General features: G+C 39.6%; 1 protein-coding gene across 1 annotated transcript in view; it reads left to right on the top strand.

Moving 5' to 3' along the window:
• Nucleotides 1-15,363, top strand: part of dnah6 (dynein, axonemal, heavy chain 6) — a 352,146-nt gene that overhangs the window by 28,127 nt on the left and 308,656 nt on the right. The window contains exons 5-7 of the mRNA XM_073050010.1: nt 35-302; nt 6,777-6,911; nt 10,058-10,181. Of these exons, the coding sequence (XP_072906111.1) occupies nt 35-302; nt 6,777-6,911; nt 10,058-10,181 (527 nt within the window). The remainder of the gene's footprint in view (nt 1-34; nt 303-6,776; nt 6,912-10,057; nt 10,182-15,363) is intronic.

Genomic DNA, 15,363 nt, shown 5'->3' with positions numbered 1-15,363 from the left:
GTCACCTTATTGAACCAAATATTTATTTTTTTAGTGTTGTTGCCTATGAGGATGTCAACATAAATGACTATTATACCATCAGTCAGGATGGTGTTCTGCACATGAGAAGTGAGGGCATTGACTTTATAGATCTGGACCGTTGGGAACAAGAATATTTGTATCATAAAAAACTTACAAAGATACCAGTCTTTGCACGTTTTCGCAAATGGAAGGCCTTTACTGTGTGGCAAAAAAATGTACGTTCAAAAAAAATCAACAGCTGTCGCAGAACATTGCAAGAAAACCTGTTCATTGTGAACCCAGTGAGTATTACATTTTTAATGCAAGTTAATTTACCAATCATATGCTTTCCTAAGCTTTTGTATCTTCTTAAATGTAGATTGTAATGCTTTCTACTTCACATTTTATGTAACTATTTCACAGGTAAGTACTTCAGAGGACATTTCTCTGCAGAAGCTTTTTTATGTGCACCTTAGCAAATGCCATTTAGATATCCAAAATGGTAATATCCCTAACTCTCCTTAAGCTATCCTGCTAGTTACCTCCTCAGAGATCTCTAATTTGTTAACTCTTCTTAAAACACAGCTCAATTGTTAATAGTAGAAATATTATGAAATAAGCTGCAAGTTATCTGAGAGGAGGTAAATTGGACTTTAGCAGACTATCATCATCAGTGATCTCCAATCCTCCACTGACTTTGTAGCAGCTGAGTTCATGGTAATAATCAATTTGTCCACATGCACCCAAATTTGTAATAATTCAGCTCTGTGCCAATCAATTGTAACAGGCATTGGTTATAGAACATAGGACAGTATAGCACAGGAGCAGGCCCTTTATCTCACAATGTTGTGCTGAACTAATTAAATTAGTAATCAAAAGCCCAACTAAGCTAAACCCTTCTGCCTATATCATGAATATATCATTCCATTTCCTGCACATTCATGTGTGTTTTGAAAGTTGCTGTTGTATCTGCTTCCACCACCATCCCAGGCACCCACCACTTTCTGTATAAAAAGCTTGCTCAGCACATTTCATTGGAACTTACCTGCTCTCATCTTAACTGCCCTTGGATATTAGACATTTCATCCCTGGGAAAAAGGTGCTGGCTGTCCACTATACATATGCCTTTCACAATCTAATAAACCTATATATGATCTTCCCTCAGCCTCTGTCGCTCCAGAGGAAACAACCAAAATTGGTCCAACCTCATAGCAAATGCCCCTTAATCCAGGCAGCATCCTGGTAAACCTTTTCTGATCTCTCTCCAAAGTCTTGACATCCTTTCTATAATTGGGCAACAATACCCTGATTTAGCCTAACTGGAGTTTTATAAAGATGCAACATTACTTCCTAACTCTGAGTTTTTTTGAGTTTTTTTTTACTCAGAGAGTGGTTAGTGTGTGGAATGCACTGCCTGAGTCAGTGGTGGAGGCAGATACACTAGTGAAATTTAAGAGACTACTAGACAGGTATATGGAGGAATTTAAGTTGGAGGTTATATGGGAGGCAGGATTTAAGGGTCGGCACAACATTGTGGGCTGAAGGGCCTGTACTGTGTTATACTATTCTATGTTCTTTAACTCATTTACTTGACTAATAAAAGTAAGCACACCATATTCCTTCTTTACCACCCTATCAACCCATGTAGCTACTTTCAGTGAGCTATCCCTCTGCAGCACATTTTGAGAGTCCTGATGAAGGGTCTCGGCCCAAAACATTGATCATTTGCTCCCCTTCCATAGATGCTGCCTGACTTGCTGAGCTCCTTCAGCATTTTGTGTGTGGTGCTTAAGATTTCCAACATTTGTAGAACCTCTTGTGTTTATCCTCTACATATTAGTACTAGTAAGGGTCTTGCCATTAGCAGTGTACTGTTTCTCTATATTTGATTTCCCAAAGTGCAACACTTTACAAATGCCCAGGTTAAGCTCCATCTGCCATCTCTCTGTCCATAGCTGCAATTGAACTATAAACTTTGCCACTTTCTATGTTATCTATAATTTCACCAATCATTGTATCCTCTGGAAAATTACTAATCTACTCATACTCATCTATGTTTCCATCCATGTCATTTATATTTATCACAAACAGCAGAGTTCCTATTACAGATTTGTATAGAACACCACTTGCCACAGATGTCCAATCAATGTCTATCCTCTGTCTTTTATGGCCAAGCCAATTCTGATGCCAAACTTCATCATGGATTCCATGCATTTTAATCTTCTGAATGAGCCTCCCATGAGGGATTTTGTCAAATGCCTTAATAAAATCCAACATCCATAACTCTACCCTCATCAAACACCTTGTCACCCCCTTGAACAACTCAATCAAGTTAATAAGACATGACTTGCACAAATTTCTGGCTGCCCCTAATTTAGGCTAAGATTTTCCAAATGTTTATATAAAAAAAAACTTCAGAATCTTCTCTAGTAAATTCCTGACCACTAACAAGAGACTCACCAGTTTAAACATATCAAAATTATCTCTATTGCCCTTCTGGAATAATGAAATGTTAGTTACTTGTCAGTCCTCTGAAACCTTGCCTGTGGCTAGAGAGGACATTAATCAAGGCCCCAGCAATCTCATATTTTGCATCTCTCAATTATCTGTGTATATCTCATCAGGCACAAGCATTTATTCACCTCTTTGTTCTTCAACACTACCTTATTTATTATCCTGAAATGCTCTAGCAAATTAGCAAGTGCCACTTTCATCTGATCCCCGTATCCTTAGCCTTGGCAAAGTAACTTCATTTAAGACCTCACCCACACCCTCTTCCTTGAAGCACCAGCCTGCCAGTTATTGTCTTGCTTTTGATCCAATATATTGAACGCCTTAGGATTCTCTTTAATCCCACCTGCCAAGGACTTTTCATGGCTCCTCCATAAGTGTGGTAGTACACTATCAATGAAATACAATGGTGCTGATAGTAGAATTACTTCTTCACATCACCATTGCCTTGGGTTCAGCCATGTCCTCTGGTGCTGTCGGTGTAGAGTTCACACTGGATGCTCCATTTACCTCACACTACAGGCCACTGTAAATTGCCCTTAGGGCAGAATTAATGGGTATGTGGAGAGAATAAGTTACAAGAAAAACTGGCCAAGGGATGGGATTGCATCATGGCTATTGAATAATCTCCTCTGTCTGAAGAAAATCTGGAACACATGGAAATAAGTACTCAAACTTACTGTGTCAGCAATCTAGACTGGGCTGTGTCCCATGAATAAGGTGTACTCTTTTGCTAGTTTCATAAACCACATATGTAGGAAATACCACCAATGGCTCAAATTCAGATTTTCTGATTCAATCACTAACTGCATCCATCTCACATATATGAGAAATTTAGAGCTATATTGGTAACATATTTTAAAGTTTGCTCATTCCATAGTTACAGTTGAAAGGAATCAAAGGAGGATCAGGAAGAATAGAAAGAAAAGGAAGGCTTTGCAGAAACCAAGGCTTGCCACTCCCTCTGCTGAGTGGGAGTATAAACCATTATTTTATTTTCAGTATCAGTAAGTGTGATGACACCTGAAAGAAATGCTGTCAAGCAAATCTATAGAGAGCTGCAAAATTGGTCCCAGTGATCATAAGTACAGTTAAAGAGGATTTGATAATCTGGAAGTCAGATGTTTTTGCAATGGCTGATGCAGGTTACAAATGTTTTCCTGGTATTAGGGATAAATATCGCTTGGAGGTGCAGGATTTCCTACACATCTGATGAATCCAAACGAACAGCCGAGACTGATACAGTTAGGCACCAGAAGCATTGCATGAGTTGCCAGTCAGCATTGAACTTAGTGTAGGACTAATTTAGGGACTCCAGCTCTAAATGTTTCCTTGTAGTTTACTCTCAAAGCCTTCCCCATGAATGCAAAGCAGCAAAGGTTTTGGATCAGAGTTTTCCTTCTCCTAGGTGAGTTGCCAATCATGGCTGACAAGCCCTATCTACCTGAAACGACTGTTTTAAGATAGTATAAACAAGGGAAAACCAGTGGATGAGGTTGGTTGGTTGGTGCATTTGAACTTTCATAAGGCTTTTGATGTGACTCCTCATGTGTGCAAATTTAAAGCACGTGGGATTAAGAGTAATGTGCTGGCATGAGTTGAGAATTGGTTACAGACAGAAAAAGAGTAAAAATAAATTGGTTGTTTTCTGGTTTGCTGGCAGAAACCAGTGGTGTGCTGCAGGGATCATTGCTTGGGCCAAGCTATCCACAGTGTATTTCAGTGAATTGAATGAGAGAACTACACAAATTTTTTGAGTTACATCCAACACTATATGAGTGAAGCAGGGCTGAATGTAACCTGTGAAGAAGATATAAAGAGACTCTAATCTGATTTAGAATAAACAGGGTGAGTGGGCATAATCAATACAACATGGAATAGTCACATTGATAAATGTGAGATTTCATTCAGAAACACACAGAAAGGTAAACAGTATTTTGTTTGATTTATAATAGACTAGGAAAGGCATTTGGGTGCCTTTGTATACCATTTTGCTGAAAGCCAGCATTCAGGTGCAGTAAGCTGTTAGGAAAGCAAATGGTGTGTGGCCTTCATTGCAAGAGGATTTGAGTACAGGAGAAAAATAGCTTTATGTAGCTGTTCAGGGCCTTCGTGATACCCCATCTGAAATATTGTACATAATTTGTTCTCTTAATCTGAGGAAGACCACTCTTGCTGTGGAAAGAAAGCAATGCAGTTTTCTGAAATGGCAAGACAAATGTATGAGATCTGCTTGATTAGGCTTATTTTCACTGGCATTTACAAGAATGAGAAGGGAATTCATAGATACCTAAATGCAGAGAGAATGTTTATGATGGAGATCAGGACTGGGGGTTAGAAGCACAGGATAAAAGGTATGCCATTCAGAACTGAGATAAGGAGAGTTTTCTTTTTCACCTAGTTGGTGATGAACATTTGGAATTCTCTAAGCAGGAGGCAAAGGAAGCCACAATATTAAGTACATTCAAAAAGGAAGTACAGTAAAAGTAATTCTCAAATATTTGTATACCTCTATACAATCTCCCTTTGTTCTCCTACACTCTTGGGATAAAGTCCTAACCTATACAGACTTCCCCTATAACTCAGGTTCTCATGTCCTGACAAGATCTGGAGTTATATTAAGAAATACATACTGGAATTTATATAGAGATCCTGATTAGTTATTTTTAGGAAATGACAAAATTGTGTTTTGTAGTAAAATGCGTTTCTACTTGAATTTTGGAGATTATACAAGTCACATCTCCTTTGTTCCGTGAGTTGTGTAGGGACTCCTTAATTTCAGTAGGCAGAATTCACCCAGACTGTTAAGGGTTAAGTTCTCTGTGTATGTTACATGTTACATTGTATGTTATTACGTTTTGGGGGCAGGGTTTTTTTCTTATATACGACCTTGCCATTTGCTGCTGAGTTCAATAAAGTGTCCGCTAGAAATAATTACACTCATGTCGCTTTTTGTCAACACTCCTACAGTTGTATTTTTTTGACCATCCTCTTCATAGCTCCCAAAATTTTCTTTGGATTTGTACTTATGTACTTCTGCATGTCTTTCTATTTTTAGTGTATTATAAGTCATTATTGCTGCCTTATTTAATGCTTCTAACCCTACAGAGTACAGTGATAGCTTTGAACAATGAAAGCATTTTCAAATATAAAACTTCATAGAATGTAATTGTATTTTGATAATTATGTAAAAGAAAAGGTCTTTTGATAAAATTTACATGTTTCAGTTTAGTTATTTATTGAAAATACAGTAGATTCCAGTTAATTGGGATACATCTGGATCAGTACATTTTGGCCCAATTACGTTGCTGTTTCAATAGCTGAAGTTTCATTGAAATAGTTAAAAGAGTATAAAAAAGACATACTACTATTTAACTAAGAATTAATTGGGACACTATCAATACTACTACAGTACTATGAAACTGTTTATTAGTTCCTAATAGTTATTTTCAGAGGAATTAATCCAGTGTATGCTGCCTTGTTCTTTTGATTGACTATAAATGAACAATATCAGCATAGACATCTAGTGTAGATAATGGATTGCCTTCATGCAATCCTTTTGACAATTGCATCTTCCAAATCTTCATTTTCATTGTAACATTCAAAATGTTTGTCAAATCTTTCAAATTCTTTGTAGTGCCTAACTTGTTGAAGTGGTGAAATGATTTCATTTTCATTCCTGGCTGTTTCTGCTATCTCCAAGCTTGAATGCTTGAAAATGCTGTGAGCAAAACAGTTCTGAATTGTCTTACTGATTATTTCTCACCAAGTACCAGTGACAAAAATCACTGCTTTTTGAAAAAAAGCACACGTCATTGAAGCTATTTAAAATCTGTTCACTTTAAGCACAGTTTAGTGTCCAACAGCTGTGCAAGTGCATATGACTAACACTAGTTAGAAGCTGTTCAGAAATAGTCCCCTGCCTAAATTAAATGGCATTGTGTCCAAAATAAACAAAAGGAATTCCAGCTATTTTCTCAATTACTTCTTGGTTTTTTAACAATTAGCCCAAATAAGTGGCTGCCCCAATTAACCAGAATCCACTGTATATTTACGATTCAAGATGGTTTAATGTCATTTCTAGTACACAAGAGTAAGGGAAACAAATATTTGTTGCTCTGAATCCCTGTGTGGGATCTTTCATTATGCTGGCCCTTTCCAGCACCTTTCTGTATATGTAAAACTCCAAGCAAAACATAATCTCATTCTGTTTGATTTAATTGTATGCTTGTAATTCTCAAAACTTGTATTTCTCGTTCATAAAGTCCTTGAGACCTGCACTTCTCAACATCAGAGATATGTGTTATCGCATTAGTGACATGGCTCTCTGTAAAATTAACAAAGGACACATGTATACCCTGGAAGAGTTCAAGTTAATTCAATCCCAACAACTTAGTGAGGTAATGTATAAACATCTGAAATGCTATCTGACGTGCTTTTGTATGACTTTTAAAAAGTTTTTGATATGACCACAATTTCCCAGTCATTATTACCTTCTGTGGGCTATGATTAAGAGACATATAAAGAGGCTGAAATGAATTATTGAAAGTCTGTGATAACGTTTATTTCATTATATTACGTGGAGTTCAACGTTAAGGGAAGGAACAGTTTGAATCATTAGCTAAAAGCCTTTGACAATATCTCATTTGAGGCTCTGGGCCCATGGAATCCAGGGCAAGTCAGCAAATTGGATCAAAGGTTATCCTGGCTTTCTCTACCATCATCCCCTGTCTTTCAATCCAGCACAACTTTGGATCCATTGACTGGATGCCTGTAACTATTGGAGTTCACAGAAATTAGAGTTGGGTCTCTTGCTTTTAATAATCATCATCAGTATAGTTAAGTGCCGTGGCATATGACATGGGTGATCATGGTCTTTAACCATGATTGTTCTTGCTAAATTTTTCTACAGAAGTGACTTGCCATTGCAGCCTTCTGGGCAGTGTCTTACAAAATGTGTGACTCCAGCCATTAACAATACTCTTCAGAGATTGTCTGCCTGGTTGCATAACCAGGATGCGATATGCACCATCTGCTCATAGACCTACTCCCATGGCTTCACATGATCCTGATTGGGGGGCCGGGGTTGCTAAGCAGGTGCTACACCTTACCCAAGGGTGACCTGCAGGCCAGTGGAGGGGATGAGTGCCTTACACATCCTTTGGTAAAGACTTATCTCCACCACACCACCCAATTTTATTATACTCATGAATAATTTGATATAGATGCAAGTACACATTATCACAAAATTTCCAGATAATACTAACATTGGTGGAGTTATTGATAGTATTTAGGGTAGTTTTAGGTTAGAGGGTAATGGTGATATCATTGTGATGGGAAATAGGTTGGTATCAGAAAGAGTTTAATTCTCATAAATAAGGTGATGCATTTTGCGAGTATTAGTCAAGCCAGAATATACATCATGAATGAATAGAGTATACCATTGCCAACAATTCTATGGAGCATTGCGGAACAGAGGTACCTTGATGCATCTGTTCAAATATCTTTGAAGGATACGGTGCCAGTCGATAACATGATTAGGAATGCATATGGATGCTGGCCTTCATTTTTCAGTGCAATTGAATATATTCCATAATGTTACAAATTATGGTCACGTACTATAGGAAAAATGTAGGTGAGTGGCAGAATCTATGAATAGTTGATGAGAAAATTATGAAAATAAAAATGGGAATACTGAAGGGAGCTGTTAGTCAATTGGACAATAGGCAGAAGGGCCTGTTTTCTTCTGTGTCTAGTTTTGATTTTGTGATTTCATGATCAAGGAAATCATTCTCAATGTCCAGTTCAATATTTAAAACAGATTATCTAGCTATCATCACCATGGTGTAAGTAGGACATTATTATTCTCAAAATAGCTGCCATGTTTCTTACATCTGAAAAATAATTGCCTGCAGCTGTGCTTTTCAAGCTTTCAACTACCTACCCTTCCCTTCTTGGAATTTTGATGTTCTTGCCCCAGTAAAACTTTAGGCCTAGAAGATGAGTGACAGCTGTAAAAGTGTAAAATAAAGATGATATGCACTATTTGTTTGATGGCCTATCATTGCACAAATCTGTAATGCATGGAAATTGATCCAATACTCCCAAAGATCTTTGTTACAAAATAAAACATTTAGGTCAGGGGGCATGGTCATAGGTCACAAAGGCAAAAAGATGCTGGAGAGAGAGGCCAACGGAGAGGAAGTGCTGGGAAACAAGTTACAGGGGATCAGGATTTTGTGATTTTTAATAGCCTTGTTACTTGGGATTGATTTAATGTCAGATGCTAGGAGCCGTGCAAACAGATGAATGAGAAGAGGCATGGATGAATAGTTGAGCATATGGGATCACTGATTAGTGAAAGGGTAGGCTGAGGAACTCAACTAACAACTAGAGGTTAGAGTTGTGACATACATTATGCTATGACGCTTCAGATCTTATTATTCTACGTGCTGGAATTCATGGCCGAAACAATGCTCAATTCGCATCCCTTTTCAGTATTAATGCTGGAGGCTTTGTGCATGCTTGTGAAAGCCTACTAGTGCACTGTCTGTTTTGTACACCATTGGGTGATACAGTCCTTGTTTCTCTGAATACTAATGTGGCAGATACATGAAAATTCAGAAATAAAATTAAACCCTTGACTGTCCTTTGTGGTTGACTTTGTTTGTCAATGATATTGAAATGCGTAGGCAAAATTGAAAGGTCATGGTACAAACAGGTTGAATGAAACCAGGTGAATAAAATTTAAGACCCATGTTTGAGAAGCAGTTCGGTCCTTGCCCTGCTTCAATATTGTGTTTGTGGCTATAATAGTTGACAGATCAATCACAAATGAACTAAATACTTTCTGAAGTGTTATCGCAGAGGTTGAGGTAAAGTGATTGCAGCCTGAAGAATATAAGGAGATTTAGGATACTATTATGAACCCTTTTCTCTTTGCTCCTTCTTCTAGCAGCTAAATCTCAAGAGGACTGTTCACTTGGAAGCAGATCTCTAGAAAATACTTCTTTAGGCATAAGTTTTTATATGTGCAGAAGCATGTAATGACTACCAGCAACACTTGTACTCCATTGAAATTTCAGGCAGCTACAAGAAAGATGCCAATCAAAATCAGTCAATTGATTGTACTTGGTCATATTGTGGAAGAGCCCTATGAAGCTTTAGCAAATGGCAAACCTCTCCACAGTGGAGAATACATTGCTACATACAAGCCTCAGCTTGTGATCTCTTGCAGTCTCACCTATGACTAGTAGCCTTGACCGGGCTCCTTTGAGATGTGGATAGAGTTATCCTCATCACATATCAGAATGCCAAAGTGCGAGAGCTGGGAAACCTGCAGTTGTTCATTAAACCCTGTGCAATTAATACATAGCCTAATTCCAGGCATCTCTACTAACAGTTACAATACTTGTATGTCATAAAGAAACGGACCATTTTTCACTCATGGTGTTGAAAGGTTTGAGCCATACCTACATAGTATGAATGTTATATTTGATTATCCATACCAATGAATTTGGATTTCTCAGCTATTTTCATTTGGCAGGGTTCCGAGAAACTGGCTCAATTCAGGAAAATTGCACAGCAGACTGTCAAGATTGCTTGCTGCGCGGCTCTATTAGAAGCTGGATATATACCAGATGATTATTTGTCTGAGATTCAGAGTGCAGGTACTCACCTGAGTAAATTGTACATATATGTGTATGTATATGTGTAGCTAAACATGTATTTAATATAAGCAAGCTCATGCCTAATTTGTCACTAAGTAAGTTCATTGTGAATCATTTACTTCCACTGCACACTTTGCCAGCCTGACACTGAACCTCTTAATATTAAAAAATTGTTTTGAAGAGGACAGTGCAGAAGATATGGCTTACATGGAATCTTTCAGGGTTTAGACAATAATGCCCTGGATTTCAGAAATGTTTCCCATGAGACACCAATCCAAAAGGTTAGGACCCAAGGGATCCAGGTCAAGGAAGAAAGTATCCAACATTGGCTTGACAATAGGACACAAAGAGTGATGGCAAAAGGTTAATTTTCTGATTGGATGCCAGTGACTTGTGATGTTCTGCAAAAATCTGGGTATCTTCCTGTTTTTAATATATGTGAATGTAGGTAGGCATTATCAGTAAGGTCAAAAATGGTGGTGTTGCTGGTAGTATGGGAGGTGGTTGTAGGTTACGAGATGAAATCAATGCACTGGTGAAATTAGCTGAGAAGTGGCAGATGGAGTTTAATCCTGATAAATGTGAATTGATGAACATACAGTATAAATGGTAAAGTGCAAAGGAATATTGAGGATCAGAGGGACCTTAATTTATAAGTTCAAAGATCCCTGAAGTGACAGCATAAGTAGATAACATGGTTAAGCAGGCATTTAGTATACTGGACTACATCAGTTGGAACATTGAATACAAAAGAAGGGGGATTATGCTACATCTTCATAAAATATTAGTCAGACCTCTGCTGGGTCACCACATAATATGAAAGATTTGAATTTATTGGAGAGGTTGCAGAGGAGTTTTGCCAGAACTTTATGTGGGTTGGAGCATTTAAGTTATGAGAAGAGACTGGAGAGGCAAAGACAAGTTACCCTGGAGCAGAGGAAGCTAAGAGGATTTGTGCTCAAGGTATATAAGATAATAGTCATTAGATATGGTAGACAGTAAGAAAACTTACTTCATATCAGAGGAAGAGAAAACTAAAGGACACAGATTGAAGTTAATTGATAAAAGGTTATATGAGATCTGATGGGGCTTTATTCTTACCCAGAGAGTGGTAAGGAACTGGAATACACTTTCTGAGGTAGTGTGAACGTTAAAAGCATAGAAACATAGAGAAACCTAAAGCACAATACAAGCCCTTTGGCCCACAAAGCTGTGCCGAACATGTCCCTATCTTAGAAATTACTAGGCTTACCTATAGCCCTCTATTTTACTAAGCTCCATGTACCTACCTAAAAGTCTCTTAAAAGACCCTATTGTATCCACCTCCACCTCTGTTGCCAGCAGCCCATTCCATGCACTCAACACACTCTGAGTAAAAAAAATTACCCCTGGCATCTCCTCTGTAACTATTCCCCAGCACCTTAAACCTGTGTCCTCTTATTGCAACCATTTCAGCCCTGGGAAAAGCCTCCAACTATCCACACGATCAATGCCTCTCATCATCTTATACACATATATCAGGTCATCTCTCATCCTCCATCACTCCAAGGAGAAAAGGCCAAGTTCACTTAACCTATTTTCATAAGGCATGCTCCCCAATCCAGGCAATATCCTTGTAAATTTCCTCTGCACCCTTTCTATGGCTTCCACATCCTTCCTATAGTGAGGCAACCACAACTGAGCACAGTACTCCAAGTGGGGTCTGACCAGGGTCCTATGTAGCTGCAACATTACCTCTCAGCTCCTAAATTCCACAATTGGTGAAGGCCAATACACTGTACGGTTTCTTAACCACAGAGTCACCCTGCGCAGCTGCTTTGAGCATCCTGTGGACTTGGACCCCAAGATCCCTCTGATCCTCCACACTGCCAAGAGTCTTACTATTAATACTGTATTCTGCCATCATATTTGACCTACCAAAATGAACCACTTCACACTTATCTGGGTTGAACTCCATCTGCCACTTCTCAGCCCAGTTTTGCATCCTATCCATGTCCCGCTGTAACCTCTGACCGCCCTCCACACCATCCACAACACCTCCGACCTTTGTGTCATCAGCAAACTTACTAACCCATCCCTCCACATCCTCATCCAGGTCATTTATAAAAATCACGAAGAGTAAGGGTCCCAGAACAGATCCCTGAGGCATCCCACTAGTGACCGACCTCCATGCAGAATATGACCTGTCTACAACCACTCTTTTCCTTCTGTGGGCTAGCCAGTTCTGGATCCACAAAGCAGTGTCCCCTTGGATCCCATGCCTCTTTACTTTCTCAATAAGCCTTGCATGGGGTACCTTATCAAATGCCTTGCTGAAATCCATGTACACTACATCTACTGCTCTTCCTTCATCAATGTGTTTAGTCACATCCTCAAAAAAATTCAATTAGGCTCGTAAGGCACGACCTACCCTTGATACAGCCAGGCTGACTATTCCTAATCATATTATACATCTCCAAATGTTCATAAATCCTACCTCTCAGGATCTTCTCCATCAACTTACCAACCACTGAAGTAAGACTCAGTGGTGTATAATTTCCTGGGCTATGTCTACTCCCTTTCTTGAATAAAGGAACAACATCCACAACCCTCCAATCCTCCAGAACCTCTCCCATCCCCATTGATGATGCAAAGATCATCACCGGAGTCTCAGCAATCTCCTCCCTCTCCCCTCCCACTGTAGCCTGGGATACATCTCATCCGGTCCTGGTGACTTATCCAACTTGACGCTTTCCAAAAGCTCCAGCACATCCTCTTAATATCTACATGCTCAAGCTTTTCAGTCTGCTGAAAGTCATCACTACAATCACCAAGATCCTTTTCCATAGTGACTACTGAAGTAAAGTATTCATTAAGTAGCTCTGCTATTTCCTTCCATTCCATACACACTTTCCTACTGTCATTTCTTCCATACTTTTCCCTGAGAATATCTGTTTCCAATTTAAACCTTCAATTTTCTGCCTGATAGCCTCATAATTCCCCTTTCTCCAATTAAACTCTTTTCTAACTTGTCTGTTCCTATCTCTATCCAATGCTATTGTAAAGGAGACAGAATTATGATCACTATCTCCAAAATGCTCTCCCCCGAGAGATCTGACACCTGACCAGGTTCATTTCCCAATACCAAATCAAGTACAGCCTCTCCTCTTATAGGCTTATCTACATATTGTGTCAAGAAACCTTCCTGAACACACCTAACAAACTCCACTCCATCTAAACCCCTTGCTCTAGGGAGATGCCAATCGATATTTTGGGCAATTAAAATTTCCCATCAGCATTTAAGAAATGGCTACAGATTCTCTTGAATCATCTTGGTATATTCAACCATGACCCAAGTGCTGGAATTTGGGATTAATCCAGAAACGTCATAATCAAAATGGCTGGTCCGATAGTCTGTTTCCAGGTTCTATGATAGAATATAGAACATAGAAAAATGCAGCACAGTACAGGCCATCAGCCCAAGATATTGTGCTGACCCTTTAACCTACTCTAAGATCAATATACCCTTTACAAAATGCAAGAGGGAATCAGCAGTTTAGACAGCATTTATAGAAAGGAGCAAACAGTCAATGTTGGGTCGAGACACTTCATCACAACAGGAAAGGAAGGGGGAAGAAGTCAGATAAGACGGTGGGGCAGGGGGAGGGGTTGAAATGAGAAACTGTGAAGTGATAGGTGGATAAGGTAAAGGGCTGAAGAAGAAGGAATCTGATATGAGAAGATAGTGGACCATGGGAGAAAGGAAGGAGGAAGGGCACCAGGGAGAAGTGACAGGCAGGTGAGGAGAAGAGAAGAGGGGAGCCAGAATGGGGAAAAATTACTGTAAGTTATAGAAATCCATGTTCATGTCATCAGGTTAGCAGCTACCCAGATGGAATGTGAGTTATTGCTCCTTCAGCCCGAGAGTGGCCTCATTGTGACTGTAGAGGAGGCCGTGGACTGACATGTTGGAATGGAAATGAGGATTGGAATTTTAAAAGTTAGCCATTCCTTGTTGCAGATGGAGCAAAGGGGCTCAACAAAGTGGTCTCCCAAACAATGTCAGGTTTCACCGATGTAGAGGAGGCCGCATTGGGAGCACTGAATACAGAAAACATCCCCATCAGATTTGCAGGTGAATTGTTGCCTCCTATGATTACCTACCACCTCACAAGTCTCTGGATCCAGCACATGGTTCTGTCCAACTTCTACCATCTTCAGCAAGATCCTACCCCCAAACACATCTTTACCTCCCCACCACTATCTGCTTTCTGCAATGATTGCATTCTATGTGATTCCCTTATCCATTCATCCCTCTCCACTAATCCCTGTAATCAGAAGAAGTGCTGCACATACCCATTGACCTTCTCCCTCACCTTCATTCAGGGCCCCAAACAGTTCTTCTGGATGAGGAAACACTGGGTGAGACCTGTTAGAGATTGGAGGACCACTTTGTCGAGCACTTCAGTTCATCTGTAACAAGCAATCTTCAACCATTTCAATTCCGATTCCTTTTCCTATTCCATCATGTTGGTCAACAACCTCCTCTACTCTCACACTGTGGGCACTCTTCAGGTTAGAGCATAAGACCATAAGATTTAGTAGCTGAAGTAGGTCATTCGGCCAATCGAGTCTGCTCTGCCACTCAATCATGGGCTGATCCAATTCTTTCAGTCATCCCCACTCCGCTGCCTTCTCCCCATATTCTTTGACGCCCTGGCTAATCAAGAACCTATCTATCTCTGCCTTAAGTGCATCCAATGTCTTGGCCTCCACACCTGCTTGTGGCAACAAACTTCACAGATTTAACACTCTCTGGCTAAAGTAATTCCTCTGCATCTCTGTTCTAAATGGACGTCCTTCAATCCTGAAGTAGTGCTCTCTTGCCATATCTAATCTGTTCAGTCCTTTTAACATTTGGAGTGTTTCTATGAGATCCTCCCTCATTCTCCTGAACTCCAGGGAATACAGCTAAAGAGCTGCTAGATGTTCCTCATGCGGTACCCTTTCATTCCTGGAATCATTCTCCTGAATCTTCTTTGAACCCTCTCTGATGTCAGTATATCCTTTCTGAAATAAGGAACCCAAAACTGCACACAATACTCCAACTGTGGTCTCACAAGTGCCTTATAGAGCCTCAACATCACAACCCTGCTCTTATATTCTATATCTCTGGAAATGAATGCCAACATTGCATTCGCCT

The sequence above is a fragment of the Hemitrygon akajei genome, chromosome 6 (genome assembly GCF_048418815.1).
Source record: "Hemitrygon akajei chromosome 6, sHemAka1.3, whole genome shotgun sequence".
Lineage (NCBI taxonomy): Eukaryota > Metazoa > Chordata > Chondrichthyes > Myliobatiformes > Dasyatidae > Hemitrygon > Hemitrygon akajei.
The sequence above is the reverse complement of the archived record's forward strand: the minus strand, read 5'-3'. Positions and strand labels throughout refer to the sequence as shown.